This window comes from Trichosurus vulpecula, chromosome 5 (genome assembly GCF_011100635.1).
Source record: "Trichosurus vulpecula isolate mTriVul1 chromosome 5, mTriVul1.pri, whole genome shotgun sequence".
NCBI classification, from domain to species: Eukaryota; Metazoa; Chordata; class Mammalia; order Diprotodontia; family Phalangeridae; genus Trichosurus; species Trichosurus vulpecula.
Window position 1 is genome coordinate 270,194,966 of NC_050577.1, and position 24,008 is coordinate 270,218,973.

General features: G+C 46.7%; 1 protein-coding gene across 1 annotated transcript; it reads right to left on the reverse strand.

Annotated features, from left to right (window-relative positions):
• Positions 1-504: 504 nt before the first annotated feature.
• COPZ1 (COPI coat complex subunit zeta 1) lies at positions 505-22,125 on the reverse strand. Its single transcript, XM_036761196.1, has 9 exons — positions 22,024-22,125; positions 11,753-11,821; positions 10,216-10,297; positions 9,474-9,565; positions 7,964-8,019; positions 5,130-5,207; positions 4,915-4,966; positions 2,828-2,866; positions 505-2,055 (listed from the first exon to the last, which is right to left on the reverse strand). Exons 1-9 carry the CDS (start codon positions 22,039-22,041, stop codon positions 2,008-2,010), a joined length of 534 nt encoding a protein of 177 aa, XP_036617091.1. The 5' UTR covers positions 22,042-22,125; the 3' UTR covers positions 505-2,007.
• Between the last annotated feature and the right edge of the window lie 1,883 nt (positions 22,126-24,008).

Below are 24,008 nucleotides of genomic sequence, written 5' to 3' on the forward strand. Positions count from 1 at the left end.
GAAGCAGGGCTCAGGAGGCACAGGGGAGCTTGTGAGAAGAGGTTATTTACACCACCATCCTGACCTTCTGGAGCAGTGCTGGCTCCGATAAATAACCCGCTCAGCACCGTTTTAGGGGGGGTAGTGGGCTCAGAGAAGGGGAGCCTGTCTGCTGGAGCAGCCCCCATGCAGGTGCATGTCTCCTGGTTACTGATGGCACAGGAAGGAGGCAGCTGGGGGTGGGGGGAGGAGGTAGAGGAGAAGGGAAGATGGGAGGAAGTTCTTTGGACCCCAGATAGAGGAAAACGCCACCTCCACCCCACCCCTCCAGCTCATTTCTAGGTGAAGGGACAGTGGGATGCCGAGGGGAAAAAACCCTGTAAATTATGTTTAGAGAAAGGGGTAAGGGGAATTCCTGAGGTGGGAGGAAAGAATGTTGAAAGGTTAGAGCGTGAGGGCTGGAAGAGTGAGCACAGCAGCTATCCAAAAGAGGGGCACCTTCCCCCAAAAATACACCAAAGGCAATTCGGAAAAAAAAGATGCTTTATTCCCAGTCTTTTGTGCAGGGCAGGGTCCTTGGGCAGCTGCCCTCCATTTCCCACGAGCCTGCCCCATCCCCATCTCTTTCTCCAGGTCTTCTTTTCCACTAAGAATGTAGCAAATTAGGGGTGGGCAGCTGTGAATGTTTCAGACTTAGGACAATGGCAGGACAGGGATCAGAGGTCTGTTTCTTAAGGGAAGCTGAGAAGCAAGGTCACACCAAAAGGTGGTGGTCGATGTTCTACCTTCCCAGGAAACCTCAAAACTCACTGATTTAACTGAAGGTCACGTATTTGACAGAGGCTTAGCAATGGGAGAACAAAGCTCCAAACCAGCCCCCTCTACTGTCCTTGAAGATAAATCTTTACTTTGCCCCAAACTGACTCTCCTAAGGTTAATCCAACTTTTTCTCACTGCCTTTATCCGGCCCCCAAAAGAACCCTATACCCTGCTGCCCAGCAGGCCTGAGGAAAGGCCAGTAAGATGGGGAAAGGGTTAAGATCAGGGTCTATAGACACAAGACTGAAACGTTTATCTCAAATGTGCAGGGCCACGATGGGGTCTGAAGGAACCCAGAGGATGAGAGACATAAATCTAGCCCCCACCCAAATCCTAAGCAGAAAACCCTTCTTCCAGAGACTGGAGGCTGAGCTTTCTCATCCAGGAGACTGGCTCTGTCCCAGAATTAGGGAACATGGTGTACAAGACCCCATTTGTGGAGAGTGGAAATTTACTGGAGATTGACTAGGCGAGAGACCCCCAAGATGCAATCTGTTCTCGGCCATGGAATAGCGTGGGCCTATAAATTAGGCCTGGAATTGGGATTAGGGAGAGTTACAGTGAGTAACTGAGGAAAAGCAGTGTCCACCTCTACTGCCACCCTCCTCTCCCAACCCAGTTAGAGATTGTTTCAGATGTCTTGCCTACCTCTCTCTCCAAGCTGCTTTTCTCCTTTCTTTAGAAGGCTGGGGCAGGAATAAGAGGAAATACACAAGAATGATAAAATCTGGAGGCCTCCGGATAGAACTATTCCTCTTCTCCCTGTGTTGGGATGATGGCCAGGGCACATGCAGGGTGAGACCAGAAGAGGAGAACAGCATATTCTTTCTAAAGCTTTGATCTGGGGGCACCATCCTGGTCCCCCTGTTCTGTTCCCAGCTCTGCTAGGGCCTGGGCCACTTCCAGAAACCTCACTGCTTGAATGATAGGAGAGATGAGAAAGCTGGAAAGGACATGACCCCTCTCTTTGTTCAGTCCTAGTTTTTGGTCTTCAGGATAATTTTGAGGAGAGGAGGAAAAGAGGAGAGAAGGCAAAGAAAAGTGGTGAAAAGAATAGAAGGCCCTTAGTCCTCTGAAATGGCCCTGAGACCATCGGTGCAGTGCAAGAAGGGTGAGGATGGGGGGGTGGGAGCATCACAGTAGACAAGTGGTTTGGGGAGGGATGATGGGAGCGGGGGTGTGGGATGGGGCCCAGGGGTAACGAAATCTTCATCGAAGCAGTGACCATTTGATTTGCTCCTTCGCTGATTGTAATACCTGCAGACACAGTGAGAACTTGGTTAGGGAAATGGGGGCCTTCCCATTTTCCTTGGGGTTAAGTTTCCTACTCTCTTTGCCTCCCTCTGAAGTCTAGTTCCCTTGGTTTATAATGGGATATTAAAAAATACCACGAGGGTTATGGGAAGCCATATCCAGCTCTAAGATGCAGGGCAATTGTAGATAGCCTATTAGTTTTCTGAACCCTTCAATGAAAAAACCTTGAGGGAAAAAACCATATAAGCTGGGGAAAATGCCAAGAAAAATGGGCTCTAAGGTACAATTCCTGATAAAAATTCCCAGCAGGCAGAAAACAAAGTCCCTCCCCTGTATCAGGTAAGACAAGTGATAGCTGAAACCAAGGAAGGATGGATCTGTCAAACCCGCACATTCTGGAATGTGCATTCCCAGCTTTGCCCTCATTTGAATAATAAGAGAGAGAGAGCACAAAGACCATCTGCTTAAGGCAAGCCTCTGCTGGGGAGTAAATCACAGGGTGAGGCTGCAGGCTGGGGAGGTTTGAAGGGTACAGAGGAAGGCTGAGAGCCATCGGTCACAGAAACTGGGGTGTGGGTTATAGGGGAAGGAGACTGGGCGATCCCAGTGGAAAGCACATCTAACGTCTCTGCAACGGTGCCGGCTGGGGGGAGGATGGAGGCTGTCTTACTCTGGGGCAGAGATTCCTCATCTCCCATCTCCCCCTCAGACTGGTGAGTGGGAGGTAGAGTACCTAGTCCTAGGTAGAGGTAAAGGAGGGAAGCCAGGAACATACCTGAGACACAGTCTGCTCTGTAAGGGGGACATCTTCACCCTATGACAGAGATAGGCAGTCAGAGCAGAAAGCAACAACAAAACCTCCTGGGGGAAAGGAAAGGAACCTAACAGACTGGGGAGGTTGGGGGGGGGGGGAGAAAAATGTCCTTAAAGTCTAGTTGGAAGATAGATAGCTTTGACTCCATCCCTCTCCCCATCCCAAAGAAAGGGGTATAAAACAGGCTGTACCTTCTCATAGGGACAGATCTGATTAAAGGAATTTATTTTACCCATCCCCCTGCTTTAGGGGCCGATGACCTTATAAAAGAACCAGCCCACCTGGGTTTTCTGATCTCCATTTCCCTCAGCTTATGGTGGGAGGGTGGTGCTGACTTCCCAGTTAGAGAAAATTTTTCCATGAATATCAATCTCACTTGGGGAAGGGAATGAGGGGAAGGCTAGGAGAGCTGGGGGGGGGGGTACAGTTTAATGAATCCTGCAAGGCCTAATGGGTAACGACAGCATGTTAATTTGAATAAACTGCTGCACCAGCAGCCCAAGAAGGGAAGGGGGGAGTGAGGGTGGGGTGGGGGAAGACCCTCCCTCTTCCCACATGGAGACATATGTTAGAGAAGAAGATTAAACTATGCAAATGGAGCCTGTGGCAGTTAAGGGAGAAGATGTTTCCCATTACCCAGCATTGTCAGCTTCTGCTTTTCAGAGGTCAGAGTCGGGACACTCCTAGAATGGGGAGTCAAATTTGCCTCCCCAACCCCTCCATTTCTTCACTATAACTTGCTGTTGTGACGTTCTTGCACCTGCCCCCAGTGCTAAGTACAAGCATACATCCCCTATACTCTAGATGTCCCCTTTCTAGGATTTCTAGCAAAAGGAAAGATGCAGAGAAAGACTTCTTGCTAGAAAGGCTAGAAAAGGTAATTCAGCAGGCCCCTCTGAGCTTCTATCTCAGAAGATTTGTAAACAAAGGAAGAGGTCCCATTTGTCTGGGATGGTTGGGATGCTGTCCCATCTCTGAGTACTGAGATTAACTGTCAAGTTCCCTTTTAGCTCCTTAGATTCACTCATTCATTTAAACATTCATTGAGCAGCTAAGACATGCAAGAGAATGGGATTTAAGTGAGGGAGGGCTGTGCAGAGTCACAAGCCACTTTCTCCCGTGGGGCCAGATGTGGATCAGGAGAACTGGAGAATTCACATGCATGACAAGGGACAAGGCATCACCTCCCCGCCCCCCACTCCCATGTCATGGTCCTCTTTGAGAATGAAGGACAAACAGCAACCTCTGTGAGTTTTTCTCTCTCAATACCCCTCCTCCAACTCTCCACATACGGTATCACCATACCTTCTGGTGTTCTGCCCAAAGGGAATGTAAATTTTAATCTCTGAAACTTTTTGTCTTTGTTTTTTCTTTTAAAGACCAGCCTTAACCCCAAATCACTCTGGTTCCAGACCAAGCCCTACTTGGTCAGTTTGGGCCCGAATTGACTCAGAACAATTGTTTCTGTTTTGGCCAGAAAGCCTGAAGGTCTTCCCCTCCCAGATCTATTTTTTTTTTTTGAAAGAGACCATTCTTTCCTTCATTTTTTTTATTAAGCCTTAATCACTGAAAGGGTGTTGCCTCAGTCAAACTGAGACCTGTTAAAGAGTCTTAGCTCAAAAAGGCCAAGGTCCCCTACTGCATGCTGGGCCATCTTCAGTTGTCCTGATCCATATCTGGCCACTGGACCCAGATGGCTCCAAAGGAGAAAATGAGGCAGGTGACTTTGCACAGCCCTCCCTCACTTAAATCCAATTCACTTGCACGTCATGGCATCACCTCCCTGATGTCATGATCCTCTTTGAGAATGAAGGACAAACAGCAGCAAGCAACAGCAAGCACTGGGCAGCTACTACGTGTAAGGTGCCTTAGCTTTGTAAAGCATTAAAGAGAAACTCCTTCCTTTACCCTTCTATGTGGCACTGAAGGAGAGGGGAACTGAAATGTAGGAAGGGAAGTTTTTTGAGTCTAGGGTCTCAAATAGGGTTAAATCAGAATGTGTTCAGGTGTGGAATGAGTCTGGCCCTACAGGGCAGGAAGGCACTTACCCGTAATGCTACTCTGTGTACCACCTGCTGGGGGTCACTCTCTAGAATCACCCTGTGGAGAGAAAAAGGAAACTTCCACCTACTGTGCCCAGGACAAGACCCACCCAGGAAAGAAAGGGACATCTCTGCTGACACAATGCCTTATTATCAGAGGAGAATTAAGGGTCTCTGATTTGAGAATCAGAACAAACCCAGAGCCAGCCCATAAGACTCACCCTCCATCTACGATCTCATCTACAGCCAGGAAGAGTCCTTCCATGTTCTCTAGCAATGCTCGCTTCTCAACATTCTTCCTGGATCAAAAAGAAGAGAAGGAAGACAGGTCATAGGAAGGAGGAATCTGGGGATGCAAACTGTAATGAGGCCCCCAAACTAGGCTGAAGAGTTCCTCAATCTTTTCAAGATGGGCAAAGCACCCCTCACCCACCACCTACCCAGATGGGGATGGGGGCAAGAAGAGAAAGAGAATGTGCTTTCTCACAGCTGAGCAAGTTGGCATCTAGTTCTGCCCTTTCTCAGACACTAGGATCATATGATTTAGAGCTGGGAAGGACTCTGAAGATCATCCAATTGAAGCCAAGCCCCAAAGTGCTTTCCAGAATGGCTGCACCAATGCATGGCTCTACCAACTGCACATTAATATGCCTGTTTTCCTGAAGCCCCTCCAACACTTGTCATTTTCCCTTTCTGTCAACTCTGCCAGTCTGATGGGAGTGAGGTGGAACCTCAGCACTGCTGCATTTGTATTTCTCTAATTATTAGTGATCTGGCGCATTTTTTTTTTCATGTGGCTAGAGATAGCTTGGATTTCTTCCCTCAAGAACTGCCTGTTCATACTCTTTATCCATTTATCAACTGGGGAGTGGCTGTTGTCCTAATAAATTTGAGTTACAAACCACTTCATTTTACAGATAAAGAAACTGAGGCCAGGGGAAGGTGACCAACTTGCCCCAGGTCAAACGCCTTAGATATCAATAGCCAGCACTTATACAGCACTCTAAGAAGTAGGTACTATTATTATCCCCAGTTTACCAGGAGGGAACAGAGAGTGCCGAAGGTAAAGGGACTTGCCCAGGGTCCCAAGCTCAGGCTTCCTGCCTCTTATCCCCAGGCAGCCTGGCTGCCTTTGGCGACAGAATGAGGATACAAATGCAGAGCTCCTTCCACCATGGCCCCCTGCTTTTCCTTCTCTTCTTCACCTTCCAAACACAGAATCAGGGATCATCAAGCCCGTCCTACTGAAGACGAGGCTGGTCCCTCGCTCTGCCCCTTTCTGCCCCACGAACGCTGCTATCTCTCAAGATCCCTTCTAGGACATTTACGAAAGATGGTTGTTTGGCGTCTGCTCGAGCATTCCAAGAGCCTGAGGTGGTCCAGCTGATTTCAGCCCATTATTCTTGTTCCTTCTGCTACCCCAAGGCCTGCCTCTCTACAGCCTCTGCTCACCGGCCTTACTTCCATCTTCTGTAGCGACCCAGAGAATTCCTTTTCACGGGACAGCCTTTCAACTCTCTATCTGCACACACAGGGCCCCTCATTCTTTGCTTTTCTAGACTAAACACCTCCAGGGTGTCAGCTCATCTTCCTAAGATAGGATTCCGACTCGTAATCATCCTGATGACCCTCCAGTGTGTCAGCATCCTCCTCGGAATGTGGCCCTCAGCTAAATACAATGCTCCAGATGTGACCTGCCTAGGGAAGACTGTTCTGGACTTGCTACTTTTGTCATCATCACCTATGACCAAGTTAAACCTTTTAGCTGCCAGATCATACTGTGGACTCAAAGTGAGCTTGTGGTAACCTACCCTAAGTGGGCATAGAGGGAAAATAAAATTTTCATTTATTTACACTACCCCCCACATGTAGCTCCCCAAAGACCTTATTCAAAAGCGGGGTCTCAGAAGCCCAAATAAGCCTCTAAGCACATTGGTCAGGTTTATGCAAAGTATGAAGGACTCCCAAGTGACACCGGAGTGAAGGCTCCCTGGCCGAACTGAATTTGGTGCTGGGCATATCTGGCCAGTAGCATCAGTCCACTGAATTCTGTCTTTGGCCCTCTCCCCATCTACTCTTTCGCCTGGAAGCCGAATTACCACCTTCCAGAACAAAAGGAGTCATATACCTCCCTGCTTTGTCTATAGTGGACAAAGATAGAACTGAGGACCCTAGAGATTTTAAGGAAAGAAGCCAATGTCTCTCCCTACCCATCTGCTTGATAATGTGGGGCTGAAAGGAAATGGAGGCTATCTATTGAGGAGAGAGACCAGTAGTGGGTACCAAAGATTTATGGGTGCTAATCAGATCACTGTCAACCTCCCCTCCTAAGTCCTGGACTTCCTATTTTCCTACCCCAAACCACAGCCTTATTCTAACCTACATCTTCTAATTCTAAATCTTCCTTTAAAAGGCTTCATGTCCTCCTGTTCAGATCCATATCCTCCACATGAATTCAGCTAGGCAAGAAGAGCTGGGTAAAGGGCATCCCTATTCTACTAAAGGGGAAAACTGAGTGTCAGAAGGCAGAAATGACACAGCCAGATCAGGCCGAGGCTCAAAGTATCAAACCCTAGCTCTTTAATGATTTCTTTGTAACAATCTTTCTTTTTCTTTCCCCGGGACATCACAGGGGAGAGACTGAGACCTAGGGAAAAGGAAGTAGCAGGTAATACAACGAATCTCATAGCAACTTTCAGAGCTGAGACTTATTTTCCTCGTTCATAAAATCGGGATACTAACGATATTACCTCCTTAAAGCATTGGGGAACGAGAGCATATGTAAAACACTCCAGAAACATGAAACATTATTCTTTAAGTTAGGAGGAGCGCTGATTGGGACATACAAAGGATGATGCAGATTCAGCTCGCTGCCGTTCCTGCCTTTAGATGGAAGACTATCTTCATGGCAGATGACACTCTGTCACATCTGAATTGATGGGGTAGGTCCACCTCATCCCTAGGAACTTCATCTGAAACAGTTCCCAGTAGGGCCCTCGGGGTCCTAGAGGAGTCACATGCTTTCCCCCAAACCCCCAGAGATGGCCTGGCTTACCTCAGCATCTGGCTCAAAGAGTCAAAGAGGCAGTTCAGAACAGCCATTAGCATCAGCTGTAGGAGCAAACAGAGGAAGGCAGAAGTTTGAAGAAACCACCAGCTCTTTCTGAGAACTAAATCCTCTAATGTTGTTGAAAAAGAGAAATGGTTGACACAGAGAAATCCCGAAGCATGGGGATTGGGGATCCTCTCATGCAGAACATCTAGGCTGAACCCTCCAGTCATGCCTTAGCCTTCATGGGGGCCCTCAACTGCAGTGACTGGATGGAAGGGCTGACCTCAGCCTGTGAGGAACATTTAACTATTCTCCCCATGTCCCCCCCATCCATGAGATGATATGTTAGGGTGAAACATCATGCTGCAATGAGAGGGGGAGGATTCATCACCAGCATGAACCAAGGAGTAGCCAAACTGACCCAGATTCCAGCAATAGGATCCAAGGGTGGCCATTTCAAAGTCTGGAAAAGACTCATTCATCACTTTACCTTCCTTATCCTGATAAAACATTCTGGTGGTCACTCACCATCAGAGAGCTTGTATATTGTACACAGAAGTAAATGGTTACAATATGGACAGTGCTCAGAGTGTTTTGGGAAGACCTTTCTGGTTGGTCCATTTTCTAAATTTATGAGGCTGACTTCTATTAATGTGGCATAATGGAAGAAACACCAAACAAGGAGTCAGAAGACACGGGCTCACAGCCTGACTGCCATTTATTAGCTACAAGATATCTGGACTCGATTTCCTCATCTGTAAAATGGACAAGATACTACTTGCATTCTTATACCTCCCATAGATCAGATAAGAGAACGAATACAAAGTACTCTATAAGCCATCACGTTGACATAGTGATAGTTATCAATAAAGGCTCTTACAATGTCTCATTCTGGTGGGGAGGTGACCCCCAAAGGTCATGCTAGTAGAGCACAAGTTAGGCCAGTTTGATGAACTCCATCATCCAAGGACCTGACTGATTAAGTCTGAAGAGGCTTGTTAGCAGAAGGTGGGTCATGGCAATTAACGAAGAACAGACAGCAGCTATAATCTAAGAAAGAGCTCACATTTCTATGGTACTCTGAAGGTTTACAAACTGTTTTTCTTACAATCATCTAGTGAGGTAGATGTTATTATATGAATATTATTATCCCCATTCTACAGATTTTTGGAAACTATGCTCAGAGAGGTTAAGGACCTGCTGGTGACTGCTCCAGACAGCTCCTAATCTCCAGCTTCCAGGCTAAACTCTGTTCCCTGGACCTTACTGCCTCTGCTAGTAAAGGCGGGGTAGGGGGGTGGGGAGGACGACCACCTCAGTTGATGAAGGGTACCTGTAACTGGGAAATCACTGATATTTCAAAGTATCGAAGGAATTGTGAGACTGGCTGTGAATACTAACTTCATGGGCCCTGTTAAAAGTAGACAGGGTGCTGAAAGTACTCCAAATTTTCTCCAGGGATGGGTCAACAGGTGGACTCACAGCTAACGATGCAGGGACTGAGGGACCTCACCTCGTTTTCATAGGAGCTGCCGATCACGTAGAAGTAGAGGTCGATGCTGCCTTTGTACACCACAGTCAGGCCTTCCAAGAGGGCAATCTCACCTGGAGAACAGAGGATGACCTGAGGGCCCACGGCAATGAAAGCAGTTGCTGAGAGGAGCTGCCAGGCAGGGACCCAAACATTTTAAGGACCTGTTGGTGTACAGCTGCCTCGAAGGGCTTGAGCAAGGCAGGGTGGAGAGCTTTAAAATCAAATTCTTTCTCCCCTTTGGAGACAGGGATTGGGGGTGGGAGGCTAGAGCCAAGGGGAGTTCAGCCAGATCCTCCCACTGCCTCCCCATATTTCCTTCCTTGTGGATGAGGTAGGAAACCAGTCAATCCTTTGGAGGTGAAAATGCAGAGCGGTCACCTTTACAGACTTCCATTTACCTGCCCTAATGGATGCGGTACAATAAGCAGAGCTGCAGTTAAATTTGTCAAGTGAGGCTCATAAATCCAGGGGGCAGACAGGTAGCTAACAGCCAACCTTCCAGTACAGTATTCCCGAGTGAGGTACACTCACCTCCCCATTCCATTTCTGAAGAGTTTATTATTGGGGAGGAATGGGCGGGGGGAGAGAAGAGAAAGAAAAAGCCAGGAGGCTGAGCAGCAGCTTCCTCTTCTCCTCTGGTGTGGCAGCCTCACCTCTCCGCCCCACTTCCCATCTGGGCTCCAGGGTTGGGGGGGTGGGTTAGGGGAGGGAAACGACCTACTGTCAGTCCGGTGGGTCTTGTTGAAAATGTTCTTCTCAAAAGCCTTCTGCTCCTTGACGCTGGGGTAGGTGTCATCATAGTACTGGCGGGAGGGAAGAGGAAGGGGCAGTTAGAAAAACTGGGGGAGGTGGGCAGGGTGCCTAGGGAAGAATGACAGAGTACTGACTGCTTTGCTTCTGGGGTCTTGGACTTCTCCATTTTAACTCCTCCTCTGTCACCCCCCCCCCCCAGCTTAGGAGAGGGAAGCAGCAAAGGGAAGAGAGGTCATTAAAAACAGAGAGAAACAGACATAACCAAAATAAAGGAGGAGCAAGGAAAAGGCAGAGTAACCTTGTACCCTTCCACTGAAGGCCACAGGGAGACAAGCCCTCCCACAAAGCCCCAACCCAGGGGTCCCACCAGAAGCAATGGCTTCATAAGGCAGTTGAAAAGGTTTGGCTCCTTCCCACACCCCAAGCAAGAGCTCCTGGGACCATTCCAGTCAAGTTTTTCCTGGGAGCTGCTGCAGTGCCGGCAGAAATGTCAGCTTGGCCCCTTCTGATTTCCAGAGAGCTCAATAAACATTGTGTCTTTGTCACCAAGAGGCACAAAAGACCCTGGGAGATAGTGATGCACGTCTCTCTCAGATCTGAGTTCCCACTCATCACTACAGGGAGCTAAGGCTTTGGGAAAGGCTTCCATAACCTCCCGAACAAGAAGCAAACCATTCTCTTTTCTTTCCCATTTCTCCAGACCTTGACTTCTAAAAGCAATTGAATCAGGAGCCAATTTGACACATTACTGAGCCCACTGACAAGGGGGCAGGGACCTGGACTGCTAAACTGTTCTGCTCTTTAGGGGCCAATCCGTCGCAGTCAGCTGAAGACCTATGACAGATCTGGCATTTAGTAACTGGATAACTGTTTCAAAAGGTGTCCTGCATAGTTACATCCAATTACAGGGAGGAACAGCTGGTGAATTCTAAACTAATCTCTACCTGCTGATTGATTTATGCTGTGCTCACCCAGAGTTAATACACCAGGGACAGAAGGAATTTCTCCAGAAGGGGGAGAAGGTGGTTGGGGGTGGAACAAGGGAAGGGAAGTGGCATCCTTTCCCTTCCTGTTCACCAGGTCCAAAACACTATGCTGGGGTGGTCAAAGGATAATTGGGCCAATGCTGATTCCAGACACAAAGCTGGAATCTTGGGCTTACAGATGAAGGGTGGAAGGCAGAGACAGGGACCCTAAAGTTCTGGGTACTTTGAGTTTCTCTACAGATGATTTTTGTTCAGACTGTGATACTTCTCTCCATTTGGAAAAAAAAAATCAAAGATGCAGCATGCATTATCTCCGGTGTGAAAGGAGAACATAAACAGGTTAAAGGAGGGGACTAAAGGGCATAGAAAATGAGGTGGGATAAGAGCACCGGTGAGGAAATATCTGGAGGGCTGCAAGGCCAGGAGGGGAAAATGCTCCAAAGCTCTGTTGCCCGAGGGAGAGGAGGGAGATGGCAGGGGTAGCATTCTCAATGTATATAAATCAGCCTATGTTCTCACCTTGGCAAAGAGCCGCTCTCCATCATTGTCCAGGATCAGGATGGCTTTGACTGTGTACAGAGAAGGTTCCTGAAGAGATAGGGATTGCTTTTAGTTGCAGGGGTTCCTACCAGTGCTGACAGCCCAGATCCCACCCATCTTCTCTACTGTCATGTTGATGGAGGATTTTAGTGTCCTGGCAAGTCCCCTAGCCCACGTTCATTCCAGCTAAAAGCCCCCAGATTACATGGAATAAGGAATCAGCAAAAAGAGATTGAGCATGACATGATCTGAGAATTGTGAGGGACCATTTTAGCAGAAAGTTCTCAATAAGCATTAGAAAAGCACATTTCCCCAGAGAAAAGCCCAAAGCAGGTCCCAGTCACCACTGAGCAATGATCAAGGCAGGTCAGAGAGGCTATTCTATTCAATAAACAAGCTGAACCTCTATTCTCAGGGCCTCTCCAACACCCCAACCTACCACCCACATACAATTGTTAAAGGTCAATCAGAAATGGTTTTTGCTGTGGGATTAACAAGGGCTACAGAGGAGTGATTTAGGGATGAGGTCGAGCATATCCAGTATGCTCTGGCTGCAGCAGCAATGCAGACCTACAGTGCGGCAGCAATGCGGAGGAGGAAAGTAACCCTGAACAAAGCCACTTCCATTCTGAGCTGAGGGGAACCAAGGTGCGTATACACACACACACTCACACTCTCTCTCTCTCTCTCTCTCTCTCTCTCTCTCTCTCTCTCTCTCTCCCCCCCCCCCTCCCTCTCCCTCTCCTCTGACGGTAGTGGCCCCCTCTAACTGTAATGCTACCTCAGATTCTTGTGGCAGTTTCTTGGGCCTCCCCTACCATCCCAGTCTTTCACTGGGGACCCTGATCACCACTGCCCAAAGTGCAGGTACAAAAGCTGGCCTGCACTTCTGCGCTATCCGAGGAAGACTGAGAGGTGGTAAGAAGGAGAGTTTCCTTTCACTTTGAGTGCACCAGTTTCTTTGTGAAGGAAGTCCAGCCTTGAAGAAGGCACCCAAGGAACCCCTTGCTCCTTTACTGCAAACCTAATACAACTCCCCATAGCCATGGAGGTCTGAGACTTACTCCCTTGAAGTTTTCAGGAAATAGGCCCACTGGGAACAGGGCAAAGAGTAAACCTTGGATGGGGCTCCTAGATTCCTACTACTTCACTCTCTAATCAGCACTCTTTTACTTTGGTGCCCCAGTGTTTGTGAAGTTGATATGACTATGAGGTAATATCAAAAGGATTCAATAAAACTTTAAGTTAAAAAAAAAAAGATATTGCTGGCCTTGCCTAGAAAATCCCCACCCGGTGCTAGAAGGGGCCAGGCACATCCTCCCAACCAACCCGGCTCTTATCAGAGGTTAACGATAACCTAGTGGAGGGAGGAGGAAAGATACAGCAAAGAGTCTCTGTGGAGGTAAACTGCCGAAACAGGATCCTCTGGGTCACCTCTGCAGCATGCCAGACCGAGGGAACAGGAATGATCTGGGAGACTGTAAAGAGCATCCAGTCTTTAAGCAGTAAGACACATGGGGCTAAAATCACAGCCCAACAAAAGGAAGAATACTGAGGTATCTAAGGGACCCTTCTACCCTAAACCTCTAAATTTAGATGAACCTGCCGGGCAGATCAACTTGTCGGGGTAAATCAAATAATTACTGTCAATCCCAATTTTGATCATGTAGAAAAGGCAACTGCTCTCCACCTCTGCCAAACCCCTAACAAAACTCCCTTAACAGCCACTTTCCAGACATTAATCCCTATGGACGTAGTATATGGGGCACAAGGGAGCTCTGTGATTGGTGAGGTCCTCAGATCTTACGGCCCTGACTCAATCTTTACCACCCTTGAGGACCCTCAAATCCTACCTACTGTTTTCAACCATGGAGAAAAGAGCCTACAATTGGCTCCTCTCTTAAGAGAGGCTGCTTCTCTGTGGAAAATTAAGAGACTGAGCTGAAAGAAAGGGGAAGGCAAAGTGTTGTGGCCAGCTGTGCCTGGCAGAGTCAACTACAGTCTTCATGGCTTCTGGGTACTCGGAGTCCAGCTGCTCACCTCGCTCAGCAGACATCTAGAAGTTGCTGCTCCTGGCTCTTAAGCTCACTGGAAGGTCTCCGCAATGTAACATAAGAAATTATACATATACTTTGTGCTCTACTATAAACAACAGGAGAAGGATAAAGAGAGCAGAGGGTAAAGTATGTGACTCTCCAAAGCTCTGTAAAGAGAGAAGGTCCTATGAAGAAGCGTGCTTGTTCAAACTGAACACAAGTTGAAACAAAGTAAAGAACTGAATTCTGCAGGTAATTCCAGCAATGTCTCCCCAATGACTTATTCCCCCCTTAATTCTCAACTTTGCTTTGAAGCAAGCAGTGTTGCCCCAAGAGCTCCCCGTGCTAGTCTGATTCTTTCCTGGTGGGCTCTTAGCCCTCAAACAGCAGAAGGACCCAGAGTTCTCCTGCCATAAAACAGACCAGCCTAAGCCTCCGGAAGTCATTACCGATAATGTCATTTCATATGGAATTCTTGCGAAAGGGCAGGTTTATAAATAACTGCCTGATATCAGGGAGGACTGTACTTCCTGCACAATGGACAAGGCTTGACCTTTGAACAGTGGCTACGGGATGGCTGGTGAGATAGCATTACTGGCCTGTGGAGATGTCTGGAGGATTCACAAGTCTGTCCTTCCACTCCACTCCCCCCAAACAGATAGCTGCTAGAAAGCTTTCGAGACAAAGTTCTGTGATGCACTGACTTTCAGAGAGCCACAGTCTGAGTGTATAACAGAACTTCACCTCAAATGCTAATGATGCCTGGAAAATGGTGGGTGGAAAGGAGTTGAGGGGGAGCCCAGGAGTCAGAGAGCTTTTCAGACAAGCATGTCCCTCTCATGGAAGCTACTAGAATGCTCTCTCCAGCAGGGCTGAAAGAATGAGCAAGTGAGGCTTTGATCTCAACTGAAGGGCTGGTGGAAAACATCAGCACCTTCCACATATGCCCTCTGCAGTACAGAGAAGGCCAGTGGGTCAGGCATTCCCAATGCTGCCCCCTATGGGTCTCACTGCCCACCTGCAACCACACTTCTTAACCCTTTCTTTGCCAGGCTTCAATAAGCAGAAGAGGAGACAGCTCTGAGATACAAGATAATTAGAGAAATCAGAAGAGACATTTAAGTTATGGTGGATCTCACTGTTTAGCATTTAAGGTGAGCCTGAGAGAGATGAGATGACTTGCTTAAAGTTAGTGTTGGTGAGCAGCACACTCAAAACTGATTTAAGTTCATTTCATGCTGTAAGTATTCAGAAAACACTGCTGAGTAGAGACCTTGATGTGACAGCTGAGAGGCCATGGGTCCATAACTAATTAACTGATCCATCCATGAGAAGACAGAGTAGTGACTGAAAAATGTGGGGATACCATCCAAACAGCAGTAGAAAAAAAGTGAGGGTTGGAGGGAGGGCTGAGTTGGCTTCCCCCCCACCCCATGAAGGCAGTTAGGTCCTACTGCAGAGCTCCCTGCTATGAGAGAAGGGACCCCCAATAGGGGGATTTATACTGCCACACCCACCTCTTCCCTTTTCTGGGCAGATGAATAAGCACTTAGGCCTGTCAAAACAATAGGAAAAGTATGTGCAGGAGCCAGGTGGGGAGTCCAGAGCTCTGATCCTAGTCCTGTGTGGCCAGGCCAAATGCTTCTCTCTTTGCCTACTTTTCTTCTACCAAATAAAAGCTCCTTCAAGTTCAGTCTTTGCTTTGCCACTCGACAGTGGTAGATCTTACACACCAGAGGCCTTTGTCCAGACACAGGAACCCCAGAAACAAGAGTCCTCATGTATCTTCTTCAATTGATACCAACTTACATCAGACCAAAGACTGGCAGAAAAAGGAAAGTGAGGAAAGGACTGCAGGAGAATGGGCACTGGGGAGAACACTGTGGGAAAACTGAATTCAAAAACACCTTCCCAGAAAGTGAGCAGATAGTTACTCACCAAATTCGATTTGAGTCACACATTTAGAGCTGGAAAGGACCTCAGAGGTTATCTAGTCCAATCCCTTCATTACACAGTTGAGGAAACTGAGGACCAAGGAGATCAGATGATTTGCCCAAGATCACACAGAGAGTAAGTGGGAGAGGCAGGATCTGAACCCAGGCTCTCTAACTTGAAAGTGAGTGTTCTTACCATTCAGCATTTGTTAAGCACCTACTATGTGCCAGGCTTTGTGCTAGTGAGTGAGATAAAGACAACAATGAATGAGTCCTTCCCCTTAAGGACTTACATTGCATTTCTTGGGGTGGGAGTGGGAGACAACACATAAATATAGAATTAAATATAAAATATATACAAAGTAATTTTCAGGGGAAAGGCAAAGATAAGGCTCCTAAAAGAGGTGGCACCTGACAGAAAGCCAAGTGCTGAGAAGGCAGCAGATTGCAGTACAAAGACAGGGAGGTGGGAGATATTAAGAGAGCGTAAGATGTAAGAGAGATGTAAGCACGCTTGCTTCTCTCTCCCTGTCTCTATGCACAGCGCGAATGCACACACACACAGAAATGTAAGCAGGCCAGGTGGGAGAACAATTAAGAGGGTAAGGGAGAGCACTATACACTAAGATGGCCAGGTAGGCTGGAGCAACAGTGCACTCCAGGCTGAGGAGCCAGATGGAGCCCTTGTAGCATTCTGAGCAGGGGGGTGACACTGTCAGACCTGTCTTAAAAATATCATTTTGGCACTGTGTGGGGGATGGATTGGGGAGGGGTGAGAGCGGAAGCAAGGAAGCCAATTAGAAGGCTATCAAAATCGTACAAGCAAGAAATGATGAGCACCTGAATTATGGTGGTGAGTGCATGAATGGAGAGAAGGGGGTATATGCAAGATACATTGTAGAGGCAGAAAGGACAAGCCTCAGCAGCTGGTAAGCCATGAAGGGGAAGACAGAGGTAGAACGGAGGCTGCAAATCTGGGTGGCTGGAGGGACTGTTGATGCTTATGGGATATCTTGTTGTAGATACAGGATCGGCATTGTGTGTGTATATATATATAGACCTAGGAAGTCATCTATGCAGAGAGGCGATAACAGATCATAATGGAGCTGTAATCAGCTAATGATCACCAACAATGGGAGGTGGGGGTGGCTCCTGCTACAGTTGGGAAAGTATTTGTAAACTTCAAAGGGCCACACAATGTGAATCATGTCTACAGTGTTTGCTGAAGGAAGGGACAGGAGGAATGAGGACTAAATGGAGGACCAGCCAGCAGAGGGAGTAAAAGCTAGCCCAGACCAGAGTGGGAGCGTGGGAGCTCTGGGCTTTCCCTTCCCACTGAGACATGGGCTTTAGGTCGACTCCAGATGGCAAGGGAAAGAACAGAGATCCTTCTCTGAAAACTTGTTTGCCACGGACTACCAATGTAGAGAGACCACCTGAAACATCTCAACTATCATAAATTTGCATAGAATCATAAAACTGAGTGGTTAAAAAAAAAAGGTGAACAGAGGAGGTAGGAGAAAATGAATTTCCACTGCAACAGGAGTAACTTAGGTTGGATAACTTGGTGATTTAGGCAGATTTTCTCAAAGGAAACTGTCTAACAATGAGGGAGAGATCAAAGATACCAGATTAGAGAAAAGCTGTTCTACCTGCAGGTGAGAAGAGACAAGAGGATTCTGGGGGGCTCTACAGCCCAAGGATATGATGGCTGGCACACATTCATGAGTCAAATCCATCAACTATCCCATGGGACTACATTCAACTTCTGCCCAGTCCTCTGTCATTCCTACTTGAGACTGGAAACTAACATGGGTAGAGAGGAGGGATTCATTATCTCTCTGCAGCCACTTACCACTACTCCACTTCATTGACCACCCCCCAGCTTTCCCTGTTAAAAACCAGAACTCTTAATGATCACATCTACATAAGAGGAGTAAAATGAAAAGCAGTGGTAAGCATGGGGATAATTCCAAGCCCAAATCTGTTATTTTCTTAATTACCTTCTCTCTCTCAGCTTTCCCTGTTCTCTCTCAACTAGTAACCCCTCCAATACCTTTCCTACCAACCCTGGATAATTCAGGCAAAGCTATCTGACTGTCTTAATTAACCAGATAATTGCCTCTACCACATAGCCAGTAGACCTGGCCCCTTAGGAGTCTGTTTTCCTCCAATCTAGAGGTCTCTCTCTCTCTCGACCATGTGACTACTTCCCTGGACCTTTGAGGTAATTTACACCTTGCCAGGGACTGGCTCCTTCCCACCACAGTGAGGGAGAGGGGAACAAAATATATAAATACGTCGGAAATCTATAACGAGGTCTTCTCGGAGGGCAAGGCATGAAGAGAGTTAGAAGCTGCATCAATTGCTCTTCAGGGGCTTTAGTTCAAGCTGAGGTCTGCTTCCAGCAATCAACCATTAAAACAAGCCGGCCAGAGTAACAGCACAGTTTATTCTGATCATTTAATTTGAAGTGTCAATAAATTAAACTTCAATCAATTAAACTAGGTGTGCAATAACCCAGATGGACACCCTGACACCAACATAATCACAATAAAAATTTTTATGGCTGCCAGGGACCTCACCGGGGGCAGTGCTGGCACCGTTCTCGCCCCAGCCAAGAAATATATCTCCACGGTGCGAGAGCGAGGAGATTACTTCTCCTAACTAAATGGAAAGGCCCGGCAGCAGCAAGGACACAGCTGGGAGAGGGGTACAGGGGGTTGCCAGCAACTAGATGGGAATGCTTTGGGGGCTTAATGTAATTGATACCTTTGCTGGATCAGGAAAAGGGGTACTCTAGGCCAAGTACCTCCACTGTTAGTGCCAAAGGAATTAGACAAAAAACCCATCAAGATGATTCAGGAACCAAGGGGCAGAGATTAACATCAACCTTTAGGTTCACTGGGTTGTTTTCAGTTTCCTTCCTCTCTATATAACACATCTTCACTGACCTTAAATGGCCTAATTTTCTGAACAAGGTCTGGAACCTTGGGTTTTGTTAACTGTTTGGAAACTATAGCACTCTTACGGGGAGAAAAAGAGTAAAAGCTTGGGCAGTCTAGAAATGGATACTAAAAGAACACAGTGAGGATTAAATACAAGAATCTGAAAGATAATGTGGTACAATAGAATGTGTTGGATTTGTGATCAGAGATCCAAGTTCAAATCTTAGCTCTGTTACTCACTACCTGGGTAAATCAGACCAAGGCCCTCTGGACCTCAGTTTACTCATTTGCAAGCTGAAGGAACTGAACTAGATGACCACTAAGGTACCTTTCTCACTCTAAACCAATGATCCCAGGTAGGATCTATAAGAAAGATGATTCACTACTTAGAAGGGAAGGGTGACGGAGAGGAGGAGGAAACTGAACTACCATCTTTAAGGTTTATCAATGGAACACAGTAACCTGTTTTTCCGTCCTTCCTTCCAATCAAAACAGAAAGGAAAGGATTGAATTAGCAGCTGAACAAGTAGTGATTAATCACAAGACTGACTAAGCCAATAAGATTGCTGAGAACTAGAAACGGGGGAGGATTTTCCTTCCAAAAATGATCTAGTATAGGTTAGATACACTCCTACTGAAAATGAGGAGGCTGGACTGTACTATTCAAGGACTCCACAAGGCTTTGATTTCCATGAATAAAAACAATGAATGAATGAAAAAGCATCAATTAAGTGCTTGTGCAGAACACCGAGTTGAGTGCTGGGAATATAAGATAGTGCCTGCTCTCAAAAAGCTCACATTGTAATAGGGAAAGACAACACACATTAAAATTCAGAAATTGCCAAAACCAGGGCAGAGCTTTACCCAGGGATCCTTTGCTGACTCTAGGTCCTCCAAATGAGCAAACCCCATAAAAACTAGGTGGTAAAGTGGATGGAGCACTGGGTCTGAAGTCAGAAAGACCTGGGCAAGTCACTTAATCCTGTTTGCCTCAGTTTCCTTATCTGTAAAATGAGCTAGAGAAAGAAATGGCAAACCACTCCAGTATCTTTGCCAAGCAAACCCCAAATGGGGTCACCAAGAGTTGGACAAGATTGAAACAACTAAACAATAACATAAAAACTGTGCTAACAGGAGTACAGACAGAAAGATATACTTAGGTTAAGCACCAAAGGTTTCTCCAGATGTTGGGTTGGGGCCCTCAAGAATCAAATCGGGAAGTAATGAGAAAGGGGAAGATGAGACGTAGTTCGGAAAGCAATCTGCCCTTTCCAGGTAGGTATGAACTAGTAAACGCTCTCCAGGTAAGACTGTTATTTAACAGCACCACAGACACCACAGACTATGAAGACAGTTCTCAAGACCAGATGGTGTTGCTCATTAGAGACAGTGAGAAAAAACAGTGGCTTACTCTTACTGGTAAATATTTCTTGAATTAAACTGAATAATCAGAAGAATCTGATGAAAGGATTCTAAAGTGAAAAAAGCAAAAATGAACTTTTTCATAGAGCAGCATTAAGGGCAAAAAAAGGGAAATTCCTTGACAGGAAAGAAAAACCTTGGCTATGGAACCAAGGAAGAGTATACATTCCAAAAGGTATTCAAACATTAAAATTTAATGCAAAAAGCAGAATATTGTGGTAATCTCTAATCCAAGGAAAGGAAAGTTTGGTAAAAACCGAAGACACTAATGACCAAACAAATAGAAAAAGGTTACAGTGCCCAGGAGCACCACATGTTAATAACGAGCTCCAAAAAAGCCTGATGTTTTGAGAGGATGAATTCAACATAGGGGGACTCAAAGGAAAGACCATTTAAATAAAAGAGAGAATATCTGAGTCTAGGAGAGGGGTGTGTGTGGTAAAACTGGGGTCTAATTCATAGTTTTACTTTTAGTGTGTTCCTTAGAAAAACTCTTTATCATATTTCAGTTTTCCTTTTTAGCCTCTATCACATAGGTATATGTCTGAATGACAAGATGAATGATTCCCAGAGTAAAGGCCAGGGACCCCCATTGCTGGAGTTGAAAAAAATAAAGAACAATTTCAGTCTTCTTATTCAACCACCACATACACTCGCGAAAGAGTTCTCTAGGCATTGTCATATTCTCAACTGTCCTTCAAGAAAGACACCTAGAAAGAAATAGAGGGAAACAGGTATCTAATATTTAAAGATCTCCATGAAAGAAGTTATCCTATTTATCAGCTAAGAACAATGATGTCCTTCAAATCTCAAGGAGCATAAAGTCTTTAAAAAACTAGCTCAATTTTCAAATTTTCTACTTGGACTCTTCCAACCCCAAACTCTTAAGTTTCACAGCTACTTCATGAAAAGAAACAGGCACCCCTCTGGACTAACCACCTTGGGAAGAAAAGAGTGGAAATGTGGTGTTCTGATACCTGAGGATGATCAGACAGTTTAGTTTTTCTCTTTGCTGGGAGTTGGAAGATTATAGCTTGATGCTTTTCTGGGAGGTGAGCTCTACAAGGAAAATTCCCAACATATGGACAAGATAACATGCTCGAGCTCTTCGAGGAGAGGATGGATGTTGATTTGGTTAACTGTCTGGAAAGTAGGCGCTGTTACGGGGAATGAGAGAAAGAACAAAGAGCGCTGGAAGTCTAGACCACCTGTACTAACTGCACTTTTGGCAGAAAAGCCATTTCTGTGTAGGGGCGACAGGCGCTTTATACCTAAATAGGAGAAGCATAAAGGTCATTATGCAGTGGAGGGAAGAAAGGAGTTTATAAAAGATGAAAGCCTGAAATCACAAGGCTTGAAGTAGGAAAGATGCAGAAACTCCATATGGTAAAACACCAGGAAATGAGGAAGATCCAGACCCCACTGGCTCGGGCATGAAGAGCAACGGGAAGCCCGTGATGACAAGCCTTTCTCCCCCTCACAATCTAGGGGGGGGGGAGTTCCGAGAAGTCCCACTCACATGGAGCCCACCCCAGGGCTCAGAACTGCTGATTAGGGGGTGGAGGAGTGGGGCGGGGGCGCCTCACCCAGCATCAGGGCTGCTGGTCCAGGAGGAGGGTTGCTCCACTGGGTCCTCCTGCTTCACCCTCCAACAACACGGCCCCCGACCTATCCAGACCCTACTGCCGGCGCGCTCCCTCCCCGGCTGGGCCTTCTACTCGAGCCCGAGGCTTCGGCCAGGGCACTAGGCCGCACCTTCCATGCAGGATACGAGACGATACCAGTCCCCTAGACAAGGGTCCTGACCATCCCTTCCCAACGCCCGCTCCAATCCTCCCGTGACTAGGGCTCGCCTCGACTCCTGACCTCCCGAGGAACCCCAGTGTCCCAGGTGTCTCCCCAACTCCTACCAGAATCAGCGCCTCCATCTTGCCCCGCAGTTGGTGCCGACGTGGAGCCACGGGGCCGACGAAGCCGCTGATTGGTTCCAGGCCCCGGCTCTCTTGACGAATCAGAAGGCAAAGCTTCCCTAGAGAAGGAAGCGCTTTCAGCCAGGTTTTTCCAAATCAAGCGCGGGTTCTTGATTGTCATCATAAAGAGTCAATAGCACAGCCTAAGCCGACCACCGAGGGGGCGGGATGATCGGGAGGGGGCGGTGATTGTTTCCATGGGGATCAGGGAAAGCGGCGACAGCTAAATTTCAATTGGAAGAAGTGAAGGCACGTGATTTCCATGAGGCAATTTCCTTCCAAGTCAGCTCAGGGGGTGTTAACTTGAGAAGTTTTAATACTTCCTTGTTCCTCGCTAAGGTGTACTTCTAGGAAGTATTCCTTGAACTCTTCTTTTGGGGCTCTTGTGGCCTTCCCATAATCCTCCTGTTATCTTGCACTTCTGCTGTAGATTTCAAACAAACAAATAAAACCTAAGTTTAAAATGTGGATCGACACCCCGCCCCGCCCCCCTCCACCAGCTTTTTTGCTGGGAAGTCCACAAATGCTGTACTTTGCCCATGTTTTCAGGCTTTTCCCACGTATTGATAATTTAGAGTGATTATGCTTCCTCTTTTCATTCATTCATTTATTTGTTTGGTCTTTAAAGTGTTACATTAAAAAATATTGTTATATGGGGTGTCTCTGTGGCAGGGGGAAGGGCAAGAAAATGGGAAAATCATGGTAAATCATGGTAATATTAAAAAAAGCCTTTTTTTTAAAGTTAAGTTTCAATGTTTTACATTTATCATTTATTAAATTCAAACTTATCTGATTCTACTCATTCCAGCCTTTCTGGATCTGTTTTCCAATTCTGTCTTCTATGTCTTAGCTATTCTTCCCAGCTCATATCATAAGCCAATTTGACAGAGCAATCTGTGTCCAAAAAAAATGTTGAACAAACAGTAGCCAGCAGAAGAAGAGTCCTGCAGCACTTCCCCAGGGAAACTGAGGCCCAGAGAGGTTGAGTGACCTGCCCAAGGTCCTACAGGTAGTAAATGGCAGAGCTTCAAAGTGAATTCACTTTCTGTAACTCGTGAGTTCATCAGGAAAATTCCATGCTTTTTGTACTGAACCAAGATGACCACAGAATGATAAAGGGAGTTTCACATATACAATAGAACAGGGATGTTATCTTCTCATATGTGACTTTTCTTCTCTGAAAACAGCTTCTGCCCTGGTGCAGGTTCTGCATCACCTCACTCCTGGACTATTGCAAGGGGCTGCTTTGTGGTCTCCCTGCCCCCAGTGGGGTCTCTCCCCACTCCGATCTACTCATCTGCAAAGATCTTTCTAGAGGTCTGACCTCATCACTGCCTGACTCAGTAACTCCAGTGACTCTCTAATTACCTCCAAGATCAATTATAAAATACTCTGCGTTTTAAAGCCCTTCACTACCTTTGCAGGCTTCTTATCCTTTACTCCCCTCCATATACTCTGTGAACAATGTCTTTCTTGCCGAGGCTTGAGTCAAATTCTTTCAAGGCAGGACCTGTGCCTTTTGCCCTTGAATTTTGGGGCTCCTAGCACACCTAGACCAAAACAGCCACATCCCTTTTTATGGGCTGACTGTTTGGCTACTAGTGGGTAAAAGGTATAAACAATCAGCAGTGTAGTACAACAGATGACTGGACTAAAGGTCAAGAGGTCTGGGCTTGGTGACTCAATAACTGAACAACTTTGAACGAATAACTTTTCAACCGGAGGTCCCAGCTTAGAATAAGGAGGTGTGGCTAAATTCCCAGCTGCTCTAACATTTCACAATTTTTAAAACTGTCCTGTGAGCTTAGAGAAGGGAGAAGTCATTGTGGGCTAGAGGGGATACTTGAGCTGGGCTTTAAGAGGTTTGGTAGGAATTAGTCAGGCAAAGAAGGGGAAGAGAATTCCAGGTGAGGAGGATGAGATGA